At 48.6% G+C, this 24,528-nt stretch overlaps 1 protein-coding gene across 10 annotated transcripts in view; it reads right to left on the reverse strand.

Moving 5' to 3' along the window:
• Positions 1-24,528, reverse strand: part of PAK6 (p21 (RAC1) activated kinase 6) — a 60,693-nt gene that overhangs the window by 15,282 nt on the left and 20,883 nt on the right. For all 10 annotated transcript variants that reach the window (XM_077322911.1, XM_077322919.1, XM_077322909.1 and 7 more), the window contains 2 exons: positions 12,557-12,765; positions 8,153-8,761 (listed from right to left, as the gene is read on the reverse strand). In XM_077322911.1, coding sequence (XP_077179026.1) covers positions 8,153-8,761; positions 12,557-12,760 — 813 coding nt within the window. In that variant the 5' untranslated portion in view covers positions 12,761-12,765. The remainder of the gene's footprint in view (positions 1-8,152; positions 8,762-12,556; positions 12,766-24,528) is intronic.

The raw sequence follows: 24,528 nt of genomic DNA on the forward strand, positions 1-24,528 counted from the left end.
CAGCCGAGACTCAACGCATTTCCAACAGAGCTTCCTCCTCTTGTCTGGCTCAGAAGAAGCCCGGTTAGTCAAATTAGGGGCAGCCAGCTGACACTGCAGGAGCCCAGTATAACCAGTTTCCAAGCGGTTTACAGTGCTAAAGGTTGGTTTGTGTTTTAATAATGGATGTCTAAAAACACAGGCCAAAATTAAGTTGAGGAAGGGACAGGAAGGAAACCGTTTTAAAATCATGCAGACATCCATTAACATGAACTTTTCTTGCTAGTGGCTTGTGATTTTTCTGGGAAACGGCTTTGGGAAGTCAAAAGATAGCCCTTTTTACCTTCTTTGAAGGTCTTAAAGCAGAGGATAGATGGCCATCTGACAGCAATGCAGATTCTGTGAATTTAGGCAAATAAATGAGGGTAGGAAGGGATGAGGCAGTGCTTGGCTCTCCCCGCCCTTTCTTATATGCTCAGGGTAATGCCAGTGGCCACTTTAGGGAAAGGAAGGACTTTCCTCTAGGCCAGCTGACAAAGGCCAATTTTTTCCTCCCTCTGAGCAGAAGTGAGTGAGTGGGAGGTAGCTGTGAATGTTCTGTGTTGTGCAGGGAGTTGGCCCAGGTGATTTGACATCCCTTCTATGTTTCTGCTTACTTGTTGCACCCTTCCACAGGACTCAGGGCAGCATGCTTTGGAGTGGTAGACTCCCATGGGAGCAACCAAAGCAGCATCACTTACTTACTGTGGAAGAATGTGAATCTGAGGAGGCTGCTATACTGTCATCATTATTCTGGGAGTAGGAGCCTGCTATGCAACAGTGAAAGAGGAGTGACAATTTAAGGCAGTTTGTTTGCACAAGATCAAGCACTGATTTTTCCCCCCATTTCCAATCAGTGTTTCCGTGTACAAATAGCAAAAGGATGTTTGATGAGACCATTACAGTTCAGCCTGAAAGAATAATCTGATTGGATTGAAGGAGATCATTAATAGGTATGTATGTTTGTGTGTGTGCTGAAATATACTTTGTGCAAGATGGGGTACAATCCAGTTGACTTAGCACAAGCAGAAAATGTTCCATGGAATCCAATCTAATACATGCTGTACTTTCAATATATATGGGGTAGGAAGGCAAATTCCCTCCAGGCCAGACTGACCAAGGATTCTGGTTTTGGGGGATGGGAGCATCATCTGGGCATGGAATTGAAGTCACTGTGGGTGGGAAGGTAGTTGTGAGGTTCCTGCATTGTGCAGGAGGTTGGACTAGATGATCTTGGAGGGATGTTTCAGCTCTATGATTCCATGAATGTACTCTGTAAGCCTTATACCCTGACCTGGATAACCCAACTAGCTCAATCTCATTAGCTCTCAGAGGCTAAGCAGGGTTGGTTCTGGTTAGTGTTTGGATAGGTGACCACTGAGGAATAACAGAGTCTCAGAGGTGGGCAATGGCAAAACACCTCTGAACATTTCTTGCACTGAAAACCCTACAGAGTCACAATGAGTTGACTGCACCTTGGCAATGGAAAGAAAAAAGGAGAAAATGTACTGACTGCTGAAAAGGACTACATATACTACAAAGTCCATGTGTCTCCCAGATAGACTTTCTACAGCTGTGTTCTGGGCAGGGAGGTAAGGTCTCTGCTTGCAGTGGGAGACCTCCCAACTGCTTCCCCACAGCAGGACAGCATGAGGAAACTGCAGGGAGAAATCAGCAGCAATGCCATGTTTGTACTTGATATCATCATGTTGAGGGACATTCTAGCATTCATCCATAACTCTATGGTTAAACCACAGAAGCTGAAGCAAATGTTACAGTGCCACAGGCAAAGTGATGGTGTCACTTGTGGGTTGCACTGGGAATGACATCACTGCGATAACAATTCAGATTATATCTTCATCTCCTGAGCCACAGTCCTGATTTGAATTGGGTCCATGCATGCCTAGGAATGGAACTCCCAGCACTGGTTCATCAAGGTCAACATTGCCTGCTTGGACTGGAAGCAGTTCTCCAGGGTCTCAGGAAAATGTATATAATGTCATCTACTAACTTAATTAATGCTTTTGACTGCACGTACTAGAGATGGAATCTAGGATCTTCTGCATGCCAAGCTGAGCAACAGCCCCCTGGAAATAATCTCAGCTGTAGAAAAGAGGGTCTGAAGGAGGAGTTTGAAAAAGCAGCAGTAGACAAATAATAGTTTCTTATTGCTACAAATGTCTTTGTTTACTAGGGACTGCCCCATTGTTCTGGTCTTTATCTCTGGTGAATCACTGTTCCCATTTTTCCTTTAGGGGATGCCTTAACATTTTACTGGTGTAAGTTACTACTACTGTTATATTTTCATAGTTTAGGTCCTTCTGCAGAGTAAGAAACTGGATGCATTTTATTTCCAGAGCACAAGTACACAAATCCATGTGGATGCTGTGTAAACAATGGAGGGTGAGATATGTTTTGAACTGTTATCCTGGTTGAATTAATGGAGGACAGGCTGTGGCAGGGTAAACAAATGCAGAATACAACAGAATCAGAGTCCAGTAGCACCTTTAAGACCAACAAAGATTTATTCAAGGCGTGAGCTTTCGAGTGCAAGCACTCTTCCTCAGACATTCCACTCTTACTCAGAAGAGTGCTTGCACTCGAAAGCTCACGCCTTGAACAAATCTTTGTTGGTCTTAAAGGTGCCACTGGACTCTGATTTTGTTGTGCTACTTCAGATCAACATGGCTACCCATTTAAATGCAGAATACATTCAGTAATTGACAGAAACAAATGGAGAAAACTTTCCTATAGAATTGCCGAGGGTTGGACATGACTGAGAGGATAACATCATCATCATCATCATCATCATCATCATTCAGTAATGTGTTAACAGTAGTTGAGGAGGGCTTGGGCAGTGTTCCTTGGTAAAAGGATGCAGCTGTTACAAACACCATGTCCTTGGGCAGTTATGCACTCACAGTTTTTCATTGAAGTCAGATTACTAACGCTTTTAAGTAGCCCCTCTTTAAAACATGTGTCTGTTTGTTTTTTGCATACCATAATAGAGCTAAAGAGCCTCTTGTGGCGCAGAGTGGTAAGGCAGCCGTCTGAAAGCTTTGCCCATAAGGCTGGGAGTTCAATCCCAGCAGCCGGCTCAAGGTTGACTCCATCCTTCCGAGGTCGGTAAAATGAGTACCCAGCTTGCTTGCTGGGGGGTAAACGGTCATGACTGGGGAAGGCACTGGCAAACCACCCCGTATTGAGTCTGCCATGAAAACGCTAGAGGGCGTCACCCCAAGGGTCAGACATGACTCGGTGCTTGCACAGGGGATACCTTTAATAGAGCTAAGCAAATGATTCTGCATTTGAGAGAGCTTTCCTCAAGTGGGAGAGTACTTCATCCATTGGAGCTCATTGGCAGGCTGTGGTCAGCAGTAATGTCACCTGACCAACAGATGCTGCTGGCAGAGCCTCATGGGAATCCTAGTTCATGGGCTTCCCGTTCAGCCATTGGTGTAAGACAGCTCAGGGGAGGAGACAGTAACGTTTGTGCATGCCATAGACAGCTTACAGGAAAGCAAGTTTATAGTACTGCGAGGAAACAATGCAGAAAATGCCATGCAGGGTGAGTGCAATGCATAATCAAAAATACTCCAATGGGTTTTCTGTGGCGAAACCACTGCCATGTGCAGAATCAAAAAGGCAAATGTCTTTTTTTTTTGCAGACTTTTTGTGAGATTTCCTGTTGTGAATAACTGATCCTTGTTTTTATGGCTGAAGTGCTGGACAGCAGTTAGTTCAAACAAGTCTGTCCCATAAGTCAATTTGACCCTGCAAGTCCCCCTGCCTTACATTACTGTTAACCAGCAAATATTTTCCCCCAAGACAAACTTGCTCAGGTAACACACAGTTCTGCCCTGAGCTACTGTAGAAGAGGCTTGTTTCTGCAATCTGAAAAAGTCTTGCTACCATTATAAGAATCAAGGTCACTGATTTGTACTCAGAGGCATCTTTATAGTCCAGCATGGTGTAGAGCAGGGGTAGTCAAACTGCGGCCCTCCAGATGTCCATGGACTACAATTCCCAGGAGCCCCCTGCCAGCATTCGCTGGCAGGGGCTCCTGGGAATTGTAGTCCATGGACATCTGGAGGGCCGCAGTTTGACTACCCCTGGTGTAGAGGTCTCTACATCTCTAATTTTAAGCACCAGGTTTGATTCCTCACTTCTCCTCCACATGCAGCAATGTGGGTGATCTTGAGCTAGTCACAGTTATCAGAACTCTCTCAGCCCCACCTCCCTCACATGGTATCTGTTGTGGGGACAGGAAAGGAAGCCACTTTGGGACTACCACGGCTAGTGAAAAGGGGATGTTAAAAAAACAGCTCTTCTTCATGCCTCATGGGCACTATCACATACATATCCTTCAAATATTAAATGGCTAAATAGGGCAATTCCTGCATATGGGTGGACTATGGGAACATAGTTTGGTGGCAAACATTGGGGTCAACACAAACAAAAATAAAATGTGCCGTAAATAGAAAATAAATGAATGAAATCTGTATGCAAGCGGACAGCTCCAGAAGACAAAACCATATGCACTCTATTGAATTTATACCATTTGGGAGATACTGGTTCCATTTTACAGCTGAAAACACTGAGAAAAGTTGTTGTTGTTGTTGTTAGGTGCGAAGTCGTGTCCGACCCATCGCGACCCCATGGACAATGATCCTCCAGGCCTTCCTGTCCTCTACCATTCCCCGGAGTCCATTTAAGTTTGCACCTACTGCTTCAGTGACTCCATCCAGCCACCTCATTCTCTGTCGTCCCCTTCTTCTTTTGCCCTCGATCGCTCCCAGCATTAGGCTCTTCTCCAGGGAGTCCTTCCTTCTCATGAGGTGTCCAAAATATTTGAGTTTCATCTTCAGGATCTGGCCTTCTAAAGAGCAGTCAGGGCTGATCTCCTCTAGGACTGACCGGTTTGTTCGCCTTGCAGTCCAAGGGACTCGCAAGAGTCTTCTCCAGCACCAGAGTTCAAAAGCCTCAATTCTTTGACGCTCGGCCTTCCTTATGGTCCAACTTTCGCAGCCATACATTGCAACTGGGAAGACCATAGCCTTGACTAAACGCACTTTTGTTGGCAGGGTGATGTCTCTGCTTTTTAGGATGCTGTCTAGATTTGCCATAGCTTTCCTCCCCAGGAGCAAGCGTCTTTTAATTTCTTTGCTGCAGTCCCCATCTGCAGTGATCTTGGAGCCCAGGAAAATAAAATCTGTCACTATCTCCATTTCTTCCCCTTCTATTTGCCAGGAATTGAGAGGGCCGGATGCCATGATCTTTGTTTTCTTGATGTTGAGTTTCAAGCCAACTTTCGCACTCTCCTCCTTCACCCGCATCAACAGGCTCTTTAGTTCCTCTTCACTGAGAAAAGTAACTAGCCCCAAATGGCATTTTCTAGTAACTAGAAAATGCCTCTGAACATACACAGAGTGCTTTCACCTTGGCAATGTAGTCTCTCATCTCCCCACACAAGAATTAATAGGCAAGACTTACATATCTCCCTCATAAATAAAAAAATTAAGCAAATTCCAGCCAACAACAATCTTCTTTGTTTTCCCACCTCCTTCCACAAACAATTCACAATAAAAGGTTCCTTTATAACTTCTCCCTTCTAAGAATGCTCTGCTTGACTATTCACTCCCTCCTGACTTATTTTCTTCAAAGATAAAATACAGCTAAGTCTAAGGGTATAATTTCAATGCCAGGACTCAGAAAACAGAAAGAACAGAATCTCAGAGAACCTGCAGAGCACCTTTACCTCTCTATGACATTAGTGCAGTATTCTGCTCCCAATGCATTTAAATTTAATAGCAGGTTCGTTCTGAGCACTGTCTTAGCTAGGGTTTTTAGCTAAAACAAGAAAAGAAGAGCTGGTTTTTTCATACCCTGCTTTTCACAAACCAAAGGAGTCTCAAAATGTCTTCCAGTCGCCTGCCCTTCCTCTCCCCAGAACTGACACCCTGTGAGGTAGGTAAGACTGAGTGAACTGTGCCTGGCCCAAAGTCACCCGGCTGGCTTCGTGTGGAAGAGGAATGGGGAATCAAGAGGCCGCCGCTCTTAACTACCAAGCCACTCTTAACCACTACACCAAGCTGGAACTTGGTTAAACGCAAATCCCTTTCTTCTATTAAGAAAAACCTATTTCTGCCCCTCCCTTTTTTTTAGTGCCATCAGCAAAGGTGTTTATATACACACACTGCAACACAGTGGAAGAAAGACTTTCTCATTTGGGGGGAAATATTTCAGTTCACAGGTGTATAAGGAGACTAGGGAGGTTGCTGGGTGTGTGTGTGTGTGTGTGTCCATGCTTGTGTGTTACTAAAGACAGCCCTTTCCTTGCCCAAATTCCATTGCCCAACAATTCAGGCATCCAGTGCCGTTACACTGTACCTCTGAATGACTTCTTGGTGTTTTGAAAAAAAGAATCAACCAATAGTAAAAATGCTTTTAAATCAATCTGTGTTATGTCCATGTCTTTCTTATCTTTATGGGACCAAAGCAAATGCAGAGATAAATACAGCTTGAGCTAGTTTTTATTAGTATGCCTCAAAATGAGGCCAGTATTCTCTAAATGGCATAAACTTAAATCTAGAGAATGCTCGTTTGGGACACTTTTCCTGGGTTCTGGTATGTCAAATAAAACAGAGCTGTTTTAAAATAAAGACAGGGTTCCCCCACCCCTGAAAATGGGTCCATCCTAGCTGAAAGAACAGCTACAGGATATGGACTACTTGAAGACAATCCTCTACCCCAGTGGTTCTCACCCTGGGGGTCGGGACCCCTTTGGGGGTTGAACGACCTTTTCACAGAGGTTGCGGCAGGGTGAGCAGCCCTTCTCTCCAAGGGGGTCCCAAAGTGGTCGACACCACTCCTCTTCCATTTCATCTACACAACAGCCTTGCGGGATAGATCAAGACAGAGCGTTCGTCTGTCTGGAGCAGCAGAAAAGAGCGAGATTGGCATGGTGGGACAAGAGGCAGAACTGAACTGAGAAACCCAAGAAAAAAAAACAATTTATATACAATCATGAACAATGGCTCTTCATGCCACTGGTCAGTTTCGATTTAATTTCTGTGAAAGAACCCTTGCATAATTTTATGGTTGGGGGTCACCACAACATGAGGAACTGTATTAAAGGGATGCAGCATTAAGAAGGTTGAGAACCACTGCTCTACCCCCTCCCTCATATCAGAAGAAGAAGATCTGGTTATGAGGTTAGCCTCAAATAACCTGCAGTGTGAACAAAAAGAAGGACAACTGGGACAATAGTGCATGTACAGCCAGAACGTGATTGGTTATTCATGTTTAAAAATAGAACAATAACTCTCTCTTCAGTGAGATTGCAAAAATTAAGGATCTTTGACATTCCACCATTTATTAGGCTTTAGATTCTGGAGAACGTCAAGAAGAAGGCATTCCAAAAGGAATAGCTAGGCCAGATGGTCACTTATGTGTATCGTTCCCTCTTCATTTCCCCCTCTTCTTTTAAAAACTGAAAGTAGCCCCAGGAAGTGTAACAAATGGGTGGAGAAAGGACAATGCCGTCCTCTTCCTTCTGGCTGTTTTCCCACTCACCTCCCATTAGAGAGTCCACCCTCTTAAGCAGCCATTTTCTCCAGGGGAATGATCTCCATATTCTGGAGAACAGTGGCAATGCTGGGAAATCGCCAGGACTTACCAGGAAGTTAGCAAGTCTATCCCCCATATACAAACTTTGACCCTGTCATCACATTTTTTCTTGTAGTTCTGCATAACCACAGCAACTATGAACCTACATTTTGAAACAAAAAGCTCAGAGTCTCAAGACAATGAGACAGACAAACTAGAGATTAGAGACATGGGAGTTGTTTGGTTGTTTGTTTTGGCTCCCTTGACATTTACTGTGTTTTTAACAAAAGAGAACAGAGGTGTGTGGAAGAAGATTTGCCAGCAGCTACTGTGTACATTCCAAAACTTTTGTTGCAGGTTTGACACCAATAAACCTGTTGGTCAATTCATACTTTAGATTCATAACTCCCTAACATTAACCTTAATCTGTTGGAAGCTGCAGACTTACTTGGCCTTCAGAACGGATCTACATGGAACTAAATTTGGAAGCAAAGAGTAAAGTTCTCAAGCAGTCAGGAAAACGTACCTTTGTTTGTTGGTTGCTTCCTGCTTTGCTTGAGATGTTGGATGAGAGGAATACACTCCGTAACAGCCTCCTTTTCAAACTGTTTTCCCTTGTTTTAGAGTTAGGACTACCTTCCCCAGGTGGCCTTGTGTTATTTTGTCCCCCTTGGCAAGTCTGAAGGTAGCGCTCTTCAGAGCTCCTTCTCATTCCAGCATTTTCTCTGTCCACATCCAGAACGGGGACGTATTGCTGGTGCTGGAACCCAGGAGCAAACGGGATAAAGCGGCTGTCTGCACCTTGGAATTCCGAAGGCCCCAGGGACTGTGCTTTCATGATGAGACCATTGGAGTAAACGTGGTCATCCAACATGGGTTTATAATCTGGCCACAAGGTCTGCCTTCGAGTTGATTTGCTTCCACCATTGCAGTTGAGGTAGTTTCCATATTCCTCTGCCCAGTCGGTTTCAGTGGGTTCGTCTTCTCCCAGGAGTCCCAGTGACTGGGCTCTTCGCCTGCTTGTGGGGCTCTTTCCTCTCAGGGTGTTAGAGCTGATGAGGGAAAGCTTCTGGATGTCATTTAGTATCCCAGAGATGTATCCTTCCACTTCAAATGTGCTGGCTCTCACAACGGTCTGCCACACAAACAAACAAGCAAAATCAGAGATCCGTACCTCTGCTTCCATGGGGTTCTAAGGGACACCTTTACACGCTATCAAATGCATGAATTGACCTTATGTCTCAGTGGGACCTGAGACTTTGCTTTACATTTAACATGTGATGTTTCAAAAAGATGCATCGTTCAAAGGGCTTAACACAATCTACAAATAGCCCTACCTTGGGCAAGTGTTGTGAAATCTACCTTGCATTAAACCATCAAGTTTGTTTCCCTGCTGCTGTTTTTAATTCCCAATTCTTTGTGAAACCATGTGTGAGGTCCAGTTCACACAGACGTAAATAGGATTTCATTTTAATCTGCCCAGGCAATTTGCAAAAGGAAAATAAGGGAGTTTAGCCCATGTTAAACATGAACATGATGAGTCAACTAAGTTTGTACAACCTACAGTCTTTGTCATTCTGCCTGTTGCCCCTTACTGAAGGGTACTCTGGAGTGTTGAGAAAGAATAATCTACAATAATCTACAGATCTGCAATGATGATGATTTTAAAATTGTTAGCTTATGCAAAACTTTCCCACAGTGCAGAAATGGCCATGGGGCAAACCAAACTGCATTTAATTCTAGAATGCAAAATCCATACTTCTTCTTCTGAACTCCGTCATACACCTATTCTGCCTTGTGATCTCCTCATCTCATTTACTTAGAAAGCCAGAAGTTTATGAGCCTTGCCTATTCACAAACATCATCTATTTCTCCACAGGAAGGCACAACACCATATCAGTGCCTTCCTCGGGCAGCATGCCCACTGAGGATGGAATAATCTTCCCTTAGAGTGAAAGGAGTGTTTGCTAATGAATCAACAAGCTACATTAACCAAAGTGGTGAAAACTGGCAGTTTTGGGGCAGATAACAGTGCATTCTGTCATGCGTGAGTGCTACTTGATAATGTTTCACTACAGCCCAGTTCACATATGTTATTAGCCAGGCTGCTTTTTAACCAGTTAAAGTTCATGAAAGTATGGTTAGAGTTAGAGTTTTTGCGTGAAGCAGATTTCCTCCTGGCTGCCAATCGCTTCTTCTCTACCACTGCAACCCCAGCTAACATTGCCATACATCCAAGAAAACAGTTTACACAAATGCTTTGCCATGTACAGCAGAGAATCTAATCCTGTTGGAATATGCAAGATCTGTAGTTTGCATGATTGAACAGAATATGGGGAATGTCCTGCAGGGGGCATCGGAGGAGATGTGTAGTGAAGTAAGTTTAAGTCAGGAACTTTCTGAGATCCTGTGAGCACACTTCCTCTCTGCTTGCCTCCAGAACAGCACAGAACAGTTAGACCATTAGAATTTTCTCTCTCCTTTTTCTTTACAGAGTTGTTTATCTTCATAATAAAACTATTTTGTTCTTTTTAAGCTCAAATGTTACTCTGTTTTAACTTATTGTAATAAATCCATTGTGCACCGCCATGAGCCGGCTTGCTGTAGAGGATGAATTAGAAAATAAATAAATAAATAATAAATTAAGTGACCTGGTGCTGTGCTCCTCCTTGCATATCTAAACTCTGCCAACACTTGCAGAGGATGTAGATGAGGTCTGACTGTCTTATTACTTAGCTGCACATGGCTTGAACATCTGGCCAGCTTCTGCTGAAAAATAGCAGGTTTGGGAAGATCACTCTCTGGTGATACGAGAGAATTGGTGGGAATTGGTTTGTAAAGAAGCTTTCACATATGCAAGTATCCCTTGATGGGGATCAAGTGAACTATGCAATTCTCTCTCATGGTCAACACAAAAGAAGTCCACAAGCCAAGGATGACCAAGCAGGAAGCTTGGTTATCCTCTCTGGTCTGACTTGATGATTGCAAACAGAGAGGAGAGCTTCCACATGCTTGGCAGGCTGCAAAACGTGACTCATGGAAGCAGTGATCTGACACCAGCTCAAGGAGTCCATGCATTCAGGTTGAAGGGGTCACAAGTTGTCCAAGCTTGCTCTGTGCTGCCATCAGGCAGTGGTACCAGCCAAACTGATATGATGATCCCCTGTAAGCAGGGAGGCTAATGGACATGCAAACTGGAGCCTGAAGGCTCCTCTGTTTCCCAATCTGCAAGGCAGCTCACAACCCTCAGTGACAAGAATGGGGAGGAAGACACCCCAGTCCCCTCATCCTGGACCTTCCCCTGCATTCCCGAAGGGGAGGAGGAAGAACTGCCACGTGCCGAGCAGTAGCAGGTTGCTCTTTCAAACAACAAGCAATGGCTAAGTTGGGCAGCAGATGCCCAGAGCACCTCGGTGCTGCTGCTCCAAAGCATCTGGCAACATCTGCTTTTTCCCTTCAGAGACATAGCAGGGGTAGTCAAACTGCAGCCCTCCAGATGTCCATGGATTACAATTCCCATGAGCCCCTGCCAGCATTTGCTGGCATTTGCTGGCAGGGGCTCATGGGAATTGTAGTCCATGGACATCTGGAGGGCCACAGTTTGACTACTCCTGGTCTAGGGTGAAATTGTTCCCAAGAGCCTCTCTATCTTTTTTGCCCAATGAAGAGAGGTGATCTGGTTTTCTGAGTGGGGGTGGGGTGGGTCCCGGACTGCCAGAAGAAGGCCAAGACATACGCATTCTGTCATGGGGTGGGGGGTGGGTGGGCAATATGCAATCTGTCAGGAGAAAGTTCTTCTCTTCCCTGCTCTGTCAGGGAAAACTATCTGCCTGCTTGTGTAGACATGAAACTATGTTCTTTTGCTTTTTTTTTTTTTTTGGTCAATAATTTGAAATGCTTTGTCAACCACCCAGCTGGCTTCAGAGACTGGCAGCAGATGGGCTGGGCTTATTTCTGTGCACGCAATGAAATGGAAAAGGCCAGGAGAAGAACAGCCAATTAAAAGGGGAAAAACAGCCTAAGGAGCCTTTCTGATAGAGTTTCATTGACGATTTAGCTTTACATCAAGTCAAAATCCACCATGCTGACAATTTCTGGGTTACTGCAACACAACAGAGGTTAGAATATCATGTAGGGTTTCTTTACACATGGATATTTTTCCCTGCATGGACTAAGATAACATCCAGGGAGGTAAAATACCATTGCTTCTGGAGATGGAACATCTTATCGTTTTGTAAGCAAACAGGTTCAAAATTCATTCTTGGGAAATGGGAGTTAGGCTAGGTGAGCTCTCTAACCCTTTCTGACGCATTGAGATGGAGGCTGAATCCATGGGTCCCCAATACCTGCAATCCATGTTGGGACTGTACTAGTCATACTGGGAGCTCCTAATTCTAACATATGACCAAGGTCAAGATCAGTGGTATAGCAACTGAGGCATGGGATTGATAACGGTTCTACTGATCCTCCTAGGGTTGGTACTTCTCCCCACCTCTCTGTTTCCTGTGTAATGCCAGTGTCCCTGGAGGAAGCATCCATTTGCAAGCTCCCTAATTACAGCTGAACAGAATCACAGCCATGCACATGAGTACAGTTTCTGCTTTTATAACACTGCTTGTAAAGGATCAAACTTTCTTGAGGCCTATAACTTCCCTTTCTCCATCCTCTCATCAGCAAGATCTATTATGCAACAAAAACGGCCATTAAAGTGAATTAACATTTTGCTACAACTCCCATAACCTTAATGGCTGTGAAAAATGAAAAGAGCATTTTGACAGCATTTCACCATGGCTTCCTAGGTCTCCATACTCTTTTGTTTGTCACCACTGAACAGAACAGTCTGCCAGCTGAAATGCATAGAGGGGACTGCTTCCTTCAAGGGTCAGGGCATAAGAAAACTTCTTGAGGAACATTACAATTTCATACTCACCTTCATAGGCTGAAGCTGCACTCGGGTGATCCTTGATGGGTCTACAACGGGTTTGGGCCGTTTCAGGGTGTCCAAGATATTCTGCCATTGAGGGGGCAGACCAATAAATTTCCCTTCCTTAGGATCAAATGAGGTATGCACACGATGCTCAAAATTCTGTGGAGCAGAAATCTCTGGGCGTTTCTTCTTCTTCTTGCGGAACATTGTGCCTGAATGAGAAAGATCAAACATACTGGATTTATGGCTCTGCTCTACCTCTAGTTATGGGGAATTAATAACGTATCTTGGCCACAGGTGGGGATTGGTTTCCATATCAGAAGACTCATTGAGCTAGTTAATTGGGGGTTGGGCTGAATACTATTAAGCAAATGCATGATACACGTTAAGCTGTGTACCATGCATTACATATGAAATGGATGGGAAGGTGTCTTTTGCATGTGGATTTCCTCTGCTTGCACCTCACAAAAACTAAAGCTATTGCCCCAGTCCAGCACCCCAGTCCAGTAGTCAATCTATACCAAGCTTTCTCAACGAGGGCTTTGTGAAACCCCAGGGTTTCTTGACGGCCCTGGAAGGGTTTCCTGAATGGGTGGGAGTTATTTATATATTTTTAAAATTTGTAAAAACATTTCTCAGGTGATATGACCATATATGGTCTTGCTGACCCCCCCCCCCCATGGCCAGTGATGGGCCTGGAGGAGGTGAGAAGGGGTGGACCCCTGGGGGGGGAGTACACAGCTATGCTTCCCAACTATATTCTACATGATCGTACCCTTCTGGGGGTTTCTCGGAGCCTGAAGAACGTCTCAATACTAAAATTTGAGAAAGGCTCTAGTACAGTTCCTGTTTTCCAAACATTTGGGCACATTCCTTTTAACCTGAATTCTTCTTCCAACATTTGTATTAGTTAATATTTTAAAAATAAAGATCTTTAATTTGTCAAAGAGCTCTGGAACTAGATAAAATATCTGCATCAGCAATAATTACAATCCTTCTTTGGGCACAATATCTGAGGATAATGTGACTCAACACAAGGGCCGTGCATTCATATACCAACTGCTGACAACAGCTCAATTGTGAGATGGTTCTGTATAGGAGGGGCTAAAAGTTCAATTAAGTATTGGGCAAGCAACCTTTATATTCTAATAGCAAAGTTGGCTCGTCTTTGGATACTTAAATCCGGTGACTGGACCTGTGAATGGCTTGACAGATCTTTCTACAAACCTGAAACGTGAAATGTTTAAAAAATACGTTGGGGTTTTTTAAAGTCAAAAAATGATAAAAAGAACATGGGTAGCTTTAACCAGCGGATTCCCTTCGTGGCTGTTGCTAGGCAACCACAGTATTCCAGCCTGGGCTTATTTGAGAAACAAGTCAGGGAGAGGGGGCAGGACCTTTACCACGCCTATTTTGGCCCTTGAGGGAAGACTCATCAGGGCCATGCCTTGCTAGGGTTGCCAGCTCCAAGGGGGGAAATTCTTGGGGATCTTTTGCTAGAATCCAAGGAGGGCGGGGTTTGGGGAAGGGGGAAGCCTCAGTCTGGATATTATGCCATAGAGTCCACCATCCAAAACAGATTTTCTCCCCGGGGATAGAGTACGGAATCTAGATTTCACTTGTAATTCTGGGAGATCGGTAGGTCCCACCTGAGGGATGGGAACTCCAGGGCTGGAAGCAACTTCTGTTGACTTAATACCACCTGGAGGTATGTCTCATTGAAGAGCAGCCATCCTGTGAACGCCAGTGTGATGTAGCAGTCAAAGGAGGGTCTGGAATACCCAGGTTTGAATTCCCATATTGCTTTGGAAGCTCAGCAGGTGATTTTGGATCAATCACATACTTTCAGCCTAACCTACCTCACAGTGTAGTTGTGTGGATAAAAAGGAGGAGAGGAGCATAATGAAGCTTAATTTGGCCCATACTGTAGAGAATGGTGGAGCATAAATGAAATAAATAATGACTATATCTAAATATAGGGGGCAGATAAAAGTAGGGTGGTGAATGGCTAAGAAAGAGAGAAGGAAGCAGGGAAATGGAGCAGATAAGGGGGTTGCCCCATGAGAGGGAAAGAGGAAATAGTGTGGGGAGGGTGGCTACAGGGTTAAGTGAGGTGCCATCCCACAGCTCCCTGAAAGTTCACTACCATGGAAGTGCTATGAATGCTAAGTTCACATGTAACTTGGCCATAGTTTTCCTAATCAGAGGCTGCCAGAAGGTGAAGGAAAACATAAGACAGAGGTGCAGATAAAGGTAGGTTGGCTGTTGGATCATCAGCTGCAGGTTAGGAAGTATCTGGAGTTTGGGGGATGGAGCCTGGGGATGGTGGGGTTTGTGGGTGACCTCAGAAGGGTATAAATCATAGACTCCACTCACCAAAGTAGACATGTCCTCCTTGGGTACAAGGGCTGCCACCCTCCAAACTGGAGATTACCCAGAATTACAACTGATCTCCAGATGACAGTTCCCTTGGAAGAAATGGCTGCTTTGGAGGGTAGCTTCCCAAACCTCATCTCCCAAGGCTCCACCCCCAAATCTCCAGGACTTTTCCAACCTGGTGCTGGCAACCCTAGGAAAACCCAGGAAAAGGGAGGGAGGTCTATGGGTGTATTTAAGAAAGAGAAAGAGGAAATAGTGGAGGAGAGGAAAATGAAATGTCTTTCACCTGTCCCCATGGGTTAACACTTACCTAAATGATTTTCCCCCCTCATTTAAAGGTTCTTCTAAATCATGCAAAATACCAACCCTCACTTTTGAGGTTTGGCAGAACACTATGCTAACTAGTGCCAATAGTGCAATATCCAGTTCCTAATGATGATTGGGGGAAGCCTTACACCAAAATAATTCAACTTTGGCGGAAGGAAAACAAAACATGGATGCCTTTTTCTGTCTCCTCTTTCTTTCTTTTTTTATGAACAAGCTATCTGAAAGCTTTTTCTTCTGTCTCTACATTTCACACCCTTCTTTCGTCTTCTGGTTACCATTTCAGTATTATGGTTGATGATATATGATCTATTCATTGTTATTCTGATGTATCCTCTGATATTTTTACATGCCACGCAACCACAGGAGGACTTCTATGGGCCCTTGCCAGTTTCCTCTGCTAGCCCTGGAGAGTCTGCAGCTTTTCCCATTCAGCAGATTTTCAGTTGCCTGCTCAGTCTTTCAACTTCACCAGGAGCTCTCTTGAGCCTCCTCAGTACCATGGTTCAGTTATTCTTCTCTAAAATCTGGGTCAGAGGCAGAGCGTAAATCTAGTGGGAATAATTTGTACTGCAGCAGACACAGGCACGGCTGGCAACATTTGCATTACACGTTCAGCGTTGTGCTCAGGAGTGCAGTAATACACGATAGGGTGCAACTATTCTTATAACATGCTGCAGCTTCCCATAAAACAGAGTGGATGAGTTGAATACACTCTTTCCTGTACTGTCCTGTTTCCTGGGATCAGAACAGCCCATAATGGACTGTCACAACAGATTGAGAACAAATTCCTCGTGCTTGTTGACTACATTATAATGCCCACAAGAGAACCTAGACTGTATAAGCTAGTTGCAAACATTGCCCAGTAATGATGTGTTGGAACCATTTCTGCTTTCATAACAGACTGAAAAAACCCATGGCTTGAGCCTCTCGTGGTTAACACTGCAGAGACCAGTGTTCACTGGATAAAATAAAAGAACACACTGCACCGGATCCCCTGCTACTGACCTTCTAGCATGATGAGAGACTGTAAACTCCAGGTAGACCATTTTGATCCTGCCAAGGACCTCTCCCACATATTCAATGCAATCCCAAGAAGAAGAGTTGGTTCTTATATGCCACTTTTCTCTACCCAAAGGATTCTCAAAGCGGCTTACAGTCGCCTTCCCATTCCTCTCCCCACAACAGACACCCTGTGAGGTGGGTGAGGCTGAGAGAGCGCTGATATCACTGCTCGGTCAGAACAGCTTTATCAGTGCTGTGACAAGCCCAAGATAACCCTGCTGGCTGCATGTGGGGGAGGAGCGGGGAATCAAACCCGGCTCACCAGATTAGAAGACAGCGCTCCTAACCACTACTCCAAGCTGCAGATAGTGTCAAGGCATAATGTTGCCTCTAGAGGAGGAGAAAGTTACCCCCACATCACAACATTCCTCCATAACTCCACATTCTCCTGTGTAGAGGTCTTCCAGAGACATTTTCAGACACAAGCTCAGGAGCTTACTCAACCCTAGGATCCTGATACAGCAACTGCGAGTCACAATTATTGACTCTCAGGCAGAGCAGATTTTTGGGGATCAGTAGACAGAAGCATGCTGATTTCACTCCTATGTCTGAACCTGCTGTGTGACTTGCCTTTGACATTAACAAGTGTATGAGCTGTAGAATTTATGAATAATCCCCATTATTAATTCTTGACAAATGATGTAGGAGTTTCATGCTGCAATTCTCCAAATATAATGTCACAAGGCTGTTTTGAATGCAGGCAGAATTATCCCTTTTCAGGAATTAAATTTGACCATGTATTGGAAAGAAAGAACCACACACTATCCTCCTGGCATGCATGATCGTCCCCTGAGCCTCAGGGGAGGGCAGTGTACAAATATAATTAAATTAATAAATACATTTTGAAAGAGACAATACACATATATTCCAGCTTCAAAACGCACATGCACACATGTACCAAGGCTTAAAATGTAATCGCCCCTTTTGGACAAGATGTTGATGGCACGCTTCAGGAGGATCACGTGTCGTGAATTCCCCTGAAATATGTACTTAAAATGTAACTCCTGCTAAGAGCACTGTCAAGACTTGGGCACCAAAGGAGAGCAGGAAGCTGGTCAGATGTGATCTTAGTTACTGAGATGAGGCTTACTGAACGGATCAGAGTTGGCCATGGCAGAGAAATTCCTGTGATCCCACAATTACTCATGTGTCGGGAACCCGCTTGCTAACTGAAAAAACAGGGTGCCCCTTTGAAGAAAACGTCACGCCAGGCCTGGTGAACGATACAACAGGAACAAGCTTTATTTCAGCAACGTGGAGTCCGCTGGTATGGAGTAAGAGCTTCCACCGAACTCCAGGTGGAAGCTCCCTTTTATACAAAACCCACCTCCTTAGGCTGTATTGCCCCACCCAGTACTTGCGGAGGGAACATGCTGATACAATCATGACTCATGCACATATGCGAGGTTTTCCGGGGTTCCTGATGGCCCATTTTCCTGGAACAAAGGGCCATCTCCGGGCCCTTGTCAAAAGGTGGAGGGGGACATTGAGGTTCTTTAGCGGCCATTGCCACCTCAACGATCGGGTGGGGCGCCCAGCTGCCGGCTTGCCTATGATCACCATGCCCTACCTCCGTGATCGCGGGCGCCTCTGATGGCGGGGTTCGGTCCGGTTCCCAAGCCACCAAGGACCGAACCACGACATTCTGCCCCCCCAAAGGTCCATTCTCCAACCCCCCGGGACGGCCAGGATACCGCTTGTGGAAACGTTCAGTGAGTCGGGGCGCAAGGACGTCCGCTGCCCAGACCCATTCCCGGTCCCCCAAAGCGAAGTCCTTCCATTCCACGAGGTACTGCAACTTCCCCCTGTGGAGTCTAGAGTCCAGGATATCCGCCACCTCGTGGTGCTCCCCCCCCGGCAGGACCTCGGGCGCTGGCGGGGAAAACACGGGGTGCCAAACGTCACCGTCCGGAGTTTTTTTTAGAAGGCTCACGTGAAAGACGGGATGGATGTGCCGGAGGTTCTTGGGGAGCTTGAGCTTGACCGAAACTTCGTTGATCGGGGCCAAGACCTCGAAAGGCCCCAAAAACCGAGGGCCTAGCTTCTTGCTGGGCAAATTCAACCGTAGGTTCCGGGTGGAAAGGTAAACTCGATCCCCCGGTCGGATCTCCTCAGCTGGTCGTCTCTTCCGGTCGGCGTCCTCTTTCTGCGCTGCCTTGACTTTGTGGAGCTGCTCCTGCAGCGACTTCCAGCAGCTCCCGGCACGCTTCCCCCACTCGCGAAGGTCGGCCGATTCCCGGGCGGGGACCTCTCCAAGCTCCGGGAAGTGTCTCAGGTCTGTCCCGTAGACGACGGCAAAAGGCGACATCTCCGTGCTGCTGTGGTCTGCGTTGTTGTACGCGAACTCGGCCAGGGGGAGCAGGGGCACCCAGGTGTCTTGATGATAGGAACCGAAACACCGCAAGTACTGCTCCAGTACTTGATTAACCCGCTCGGTCTGCCCGTCCGTCTGGGGGTGGTAAGCGGAGCTCAGCCCTTGCTCGATGTCTAACAGGCGCAGGAAAGCTTGCCAAAACCGGGACACGAATTGTGAGCCCCGATCGGAAATCACCTTGTCCGGCAGCCCGTGCAGTCGGAACACGTGATCCAGGAACATCCGAGCCAACTGTGAAGCACTGGGGACACTGGCGCAAGGAATGAAATGGGCCTGTTTGGAAAATAGATCTACCACCACCCAGATCACCGTTTTCCCCTTGCTGGGAGGGAAGTCTGTTATAAAGTCCATGGAGATCACTGACCACGGCCGGGTCGGGACCTCGAGCGGGTGCAGCAGACCTTTCGGCTTGCCAACCCCCGGCTTGCAGGTCAGGCAGACAGGACAACCACTGACGTAAGCTTTTGTGTCCCGCCGCAGACTGGGCCACCAAAACCGCCGCCGGGCCAACTTCCAGGATTTTACGAAACCGAAGTGCCCGGCGGTCTTAGCATCGTGGCAGAGGCTGAGGGCTTCCCGTCGTAGCCCTTCCGGGACGTAGACAGCCTCCCCCCTCCGCCAGAGACCGGAGTCCAAAATCAAAGAGTCCCGGAGCTCAGCCAGCTCCTCGTCTGTCCCGTAGGCTGCCACTAGGCGGTCTCGGAGCGGGGCGGTCGCCGGGTCGGGCTCCCATTCCTCCCTGGCCCGACGCCTAGTGACGACCCCCCCGTCCCAGCTGCTCCTCACCAAACACGGACCTGGTGCAGGGAGCGTACCCCTCCCCATAATGCGGCAGACGGGAGAGGGCGTCCGCGAGGAAATTCTCTTTGCCGGGGATGTGACCAAGCTTGAAATTGTACCGCGAAAAGAACTCCGCCCACCTCATCTGCTTGGCGTTCAGGGATCGCGGTTGCCGGAGCGCCTCCAGATTCTTGTGATCTGTCCAGACCTCGAACGGCTCCTCTGTTTCCTCCAGCCAATGCCGCCATTCGGTGAGGGCGAACTTAATCGCAAACGCCTCCTTCTCCCAGGTAGACCAGTTCCGCTCCGTTTCGGCGAATTTTCGTGAGAGGTAGGCCGCCGGCCTCAGCTGTCCCGCCTTGTCTCGCTGCAGGAGAACCGCCCCGGCTGCTGCGTCGCTGGCGTCGACTTGTACCACCATCGGCTGGGTTGGGTCGACGTGCAGTAGCGTGGGCTCAGACGCGAAAGCTTGCTTGAGGGTCAGGAACGCTGCCTCCGATTTCTCATTCCAGCCGAGCGCTGCGCTGGGCCGTGTGGCGCGAGGACCTCTCCCCTTGGTACCTAGCAAGTCCGTGAGGGGAGCCACTACGGAGGAGTATCTGGGGATGAAGCCTCTAAAAAAGTTAGCAAACCCCAGGAAGCTTTGTAGCTGTTTCCGGGTGCGGGGCCTTTCCCAGGCCAGCACCGCCTGCACCTTCTCGGGGTCCATAGCTATGCCCTGGGCTGAGATGCGGTAGCCCAAATAGTCCAGGGAGGGACGGTGGAATTCGCACTTAGCCAGCTTCACGTATAGGTGGTTTGCCAGCAGGCGCTTTAACACCTCCCTCACCAGGGTCACGTGCTCTTGGGGATCTTGGCTGTAGATCAGGACGTCATCCAAATAAACAACCACCCCCTGAAACAGAAGGTCCTGCAACACCTCATTAATTAGACTCATGAAAACCCCAGGTGCCCCGCTTAAACCGAACGGCATCACTTTAAATTCGAATTGTCCCAATTGACAGTTAAACGCTGTTTTCCACTCATCCCCCTCCCGGATGCGTACCCGGTAGTACGCCTCCCTTAGGTCCAGCTTAGTGAACAGAGTCCCTTTGCCCAGCCGGGCCAGCAAATCCGGGATCAGCGGGAGGGGGTAAGCGTTCCCCGCTGCGATGGCGTTGAGGCCCCGGTAGTCCTGGCACAGCCGTCGGGACCCATCCTTTTTCCGGACGAACAAGACTGGAGCTCCCATGGGACTGGAAGCGGGCCGGATGAAACCTCGGGCCAGATTTTTACCCAAAAACTCCCGGAGGTCCTTGAGCTCACCCTCACTCATCTTGTAGATGCGCCCTTTGGGTAGTACCGCCCCCTCTGGGATGTTGATAGCGCAGTCCGTGCGGCGGTGTGGGGGTAGCTCGTCCGCTTCCCGCTCGCTGAAAACGGCTGCGAGGTCTCGGTACTCTGGCGGGACCTCGGGCTCTGGTTTCTCCTGCTGCGCCGCCGCCGCTCCCCTGGGACGCGCCGCCGTCCTCTTGTGGCTGGAATTCTCGTGGGGGACCCGATGCCGTGCACCCACCGTCAAGTCGAACTTCAGGGTCCCCGCCCGCCAGTCCACCACGGGGTTGTGTTCCTTCAGCCAATCCAGGCCCAACACCGCCCGATATCCCGCTACGGGGACCTGGATCAGCCACCGCAGCTCTTGGTGGTCCCCTATGTGGATGGCGATAGGACCCACCTCCTCCCCGAAAGGTCCCCCCTGAATCGGGCTGCCGTCCATCTGGACGAAAACCAGGGGAACCTTCCGAATGCGCTTCGGTAGCCCCAAAGCCCGGGCTATCTGGGGGTGGACCATGCTGTGGTCGCATCCAGAGTCCAAAAGAGCCTCCCCCACCCAACTTAGTCCGTTCTCCGGGTTCCGGAGCTCTAAAATTACCACGTTCGGAGGTCGCGCCTCATGCTGTAGGGGTTTTCCCTCGCACCGCGGGACCTGCTGCCCAGCGCCGTCTACAGCAGGTCCTGGCCGTTTCCCGTCGCCTGGGCGCTTCCCGGTTCGTTGCGGAGGTCCTCCGCCCGGCGTGCCTGCTGGGGGCGTGTCGCACCTCCCCCCTGGGAGAGCCCGCGGTCCTCCCCCCCTTGCCGTTGGCACGCTGCTGCGAAATGTCCTGACCCCCCGCATTTCAGGCACAGACCTTCCCGGCGTCTCCTTTCCCGCTCGGGGTTCGGGGGTCGTTTGGGGCGAGAGTTGTCGGGGCCCGGTCTCGGCGCCTCGGCTGACCCGCCTTTGGCCTCCCGGGGGGGTGCGGCGGCCCAACCCAGGCTGGCTTCCAGCTTGGCGACCACAAAACACCACCCCTCCAGTGTAGACAGATCTTCTTCCGTCCCCTTGATCACGGCCCATTCCCTGAGCTTCGGGTTAAGGCCCTCCCGGAAGTACTCGATTTGGGTCTCCTCGTTCCAGGAGAACACCTTGCCTGCTTCCCTCCGGAAAATGTCTATATAGTCCATAACCCCCCTAGTACCCTGTCGAAGTCCCTTGATCCGACTCTTTGCCTTGTCCTCAGCCTGGGGGTCCTGGAATCGTCGGCGGAGCGCGACCACGAAGTCCTGCAGGTCCCGAGTTGCCGGGTCGCCGCGCTCGGCCAACCCTAGGTACCACTGACCCGCCTTGCCCTGGAGACACGAGGCCACCCCCCAGACCAAGTCCTCGGAGTCCTCATACCGGTCTCCATACCTCCGGGCATGCGTCAGCGCGTGGAGGAGGAACTGCGGGAGGTCGTCCGGCGTCCCGTCGAAACGCGCCTTAAGCTCTGGGGGGGAACGTTTTGGAGAGTAGTCCGACCCCCTCCGGATCCGGGATTCTCGGCGTCCGCCGTCTCGTCCTGCTCCGCTCCACCGGCTACCAACTTGCCCAACGACGCCGTGCCGCTCCCTGCCTTGCACGTCGCTCCTGCGTTGGTCCGGCTCTCGCCGCCCCGTCGGCTCACCCACTCCCCCGAGATCCTCTGCTGTCTCGCCTCTCCGCTGGCCGTCTCGCCTACTCGGGACTGAAAACTGCTCCGGGTCGGGGTCCGGGGCCCGCTCACCAGTGCCGGGCTCGTCCTCGTCGCTGGAGACGTCCTCACTCGACGCGATCCCCTCCGCCGTTGTATTACCAGTCCCTCCGGGCCCGGCCCGAGCTTGCTCACGGGCTTCAGCTGCCTGCAAGCGCCTGGCCAAGTCCGCCATGGCCCGCCGCAGGTCCTCTAGGGATTCCTCAGGTCCTACCGGGCAAAGCGCCTGCCTCAGCTGGGTGTCCCAGGTTGGGGCCAACCCCCCAGACCTCGGCGCGCTCCCCGCTGTGCTTGGGAACCCCATGGCCCGGCGCCTTCCCTTGGCCGCCGCTGCCGAGGGTCTCGGGGTCCCGGACAGCTGCTCCTGGCCCCCCGATTTTCGGAGGAAATCTCCCGGGGACATTAAACTCATGTTCCCGGGGTTCGTGGGGGTCGAGACCGCCCCGTTGCTTGAAAACGCCATCTCTGGATCCGTCCCGATAAGCGCTCGGATGCGATGCCGACCCTGGAGTTCGGTGGGAAGCTCTTACGATGTCGGGAACCCGCTTGCTAACTGAAAAAACAGGGTGCCCCTTTGAAGAAAACGTCACGCCAGGCCTGGTGAACGATACAACAGGAACAAGCTTTATTTCAGCAACGTGGAGTCCGCTGGTATGGAGTAAGAGCTTCCACCGAACTCCAGGTGGAAGCTCCCTTTTATACAAAACCCACCTCCTTAGGCTGTATTGCCCCACCCAGTACTTGCGGAGGGAACATGCTGATACAATCATGACTCATGCACATATGCGAGGTTTTCCGGGGTTCCTGATGGCCCATTTTCCTGGAACAAAGGGCCATCTCCGGGCCCTTGTCAAAAGGTGGAGGGGGACATTGAGGTTCTTTAGCGGCCATTGCCACCTCAACGATCGGGTGGGGCGCCCAGCTGCCGGCTTGCCTATGATCACCATGCCCTACCTCCGTGATCGCGGGCGCCTCTGATGGCGGGGTTCGGTCCGGTTCCCAAGCCACCAAGGACCGAACCACGACATCATGCCAGCTTGGTGTAGTGCTTAGGAGTGCCAACTTCTAATCTGGTGAGCCAGGTTTGATTCCCCACTCCTCCCCCACATACAACCAGCAGGGTGACCTTGGGCTTGACACAGCACTGATGAAGCTGTTCTGACCGAGCAATGATATCAGGGCTCTCTCAGCCTCACCCACCCCACAAGGTGTCTGTTGTGGGGAGAGGAAAGGGAAAGCGACTGTAAGCCGCTTTGAGTCTCCTTCGGGTAAAGAAAAGCGGCATATAAGAACCAACACTCTTCTTCTTCTTAATTAAGCAGTCACATTTCTAAGAAAGCCTCAGCCACTTATTTTAAATCAATGCTTAATGGCTAGATTTGCTTACATGAGATACTGGAAATCAGATTTGGTCCCCAAATTTCATGAACAGGTTGGCAAAATCAAGGACACCTGTACCATGATGAAACTTACTCTTTTGTTGAAAGGACAGTGCACACAACAATTTGAGACCATTTGAACTGGAGTGACAGTTTGTATTCAAACATCTGTGTAATTCTATTATTTAGAAATTATTCACGATTGCTTTTTGCACAGGAATGGCAAATGGGACTGTACTGCAATGGAACGGTTCAGAAAATTGCACTGGGAAAGGGATAGGGAACAAAACCAGTACTACTGTATTACTATCTATCACCACAAGTATGCTCCAGGCTAGGTAGTTCTATACCACTTAACATATCATGTTTAAAAGCTCATGCTTCCATTTGCTTCCAGATTTCTGTAGCCCAAGCTCTATTGTACTGTTTACTAGGTGACCCATCCTGTTAATTACATTATGCCGTTCACCTTGAGTGTCAGAGAGACAGGCGGACAATAAATATCATCATCATCATCAACATCATCATCATCAACATCATCATCATCTATTCATGGCATTGTAGGTTTAATTTAGAAGGTTCTTGTTTTGCTTATGTTAATTACTTTTTTTTTTGGTTTTGTCCTAATATTCTAAATCTCCCCTT

This window comes from Paroedura picta, chromosome 2 (genome assembly GCF_049243985.1).
Source record: "Paroedura picta isolate Pp20150507F chromosome 2, Ppicta_v3.0, whole genome shotgun sequence".
NCBI lineage: Eukaryota > Metazoa > Chordata > Lepidosauria > Squamata > Gekkonidae > Paroedura > Paroedura picta.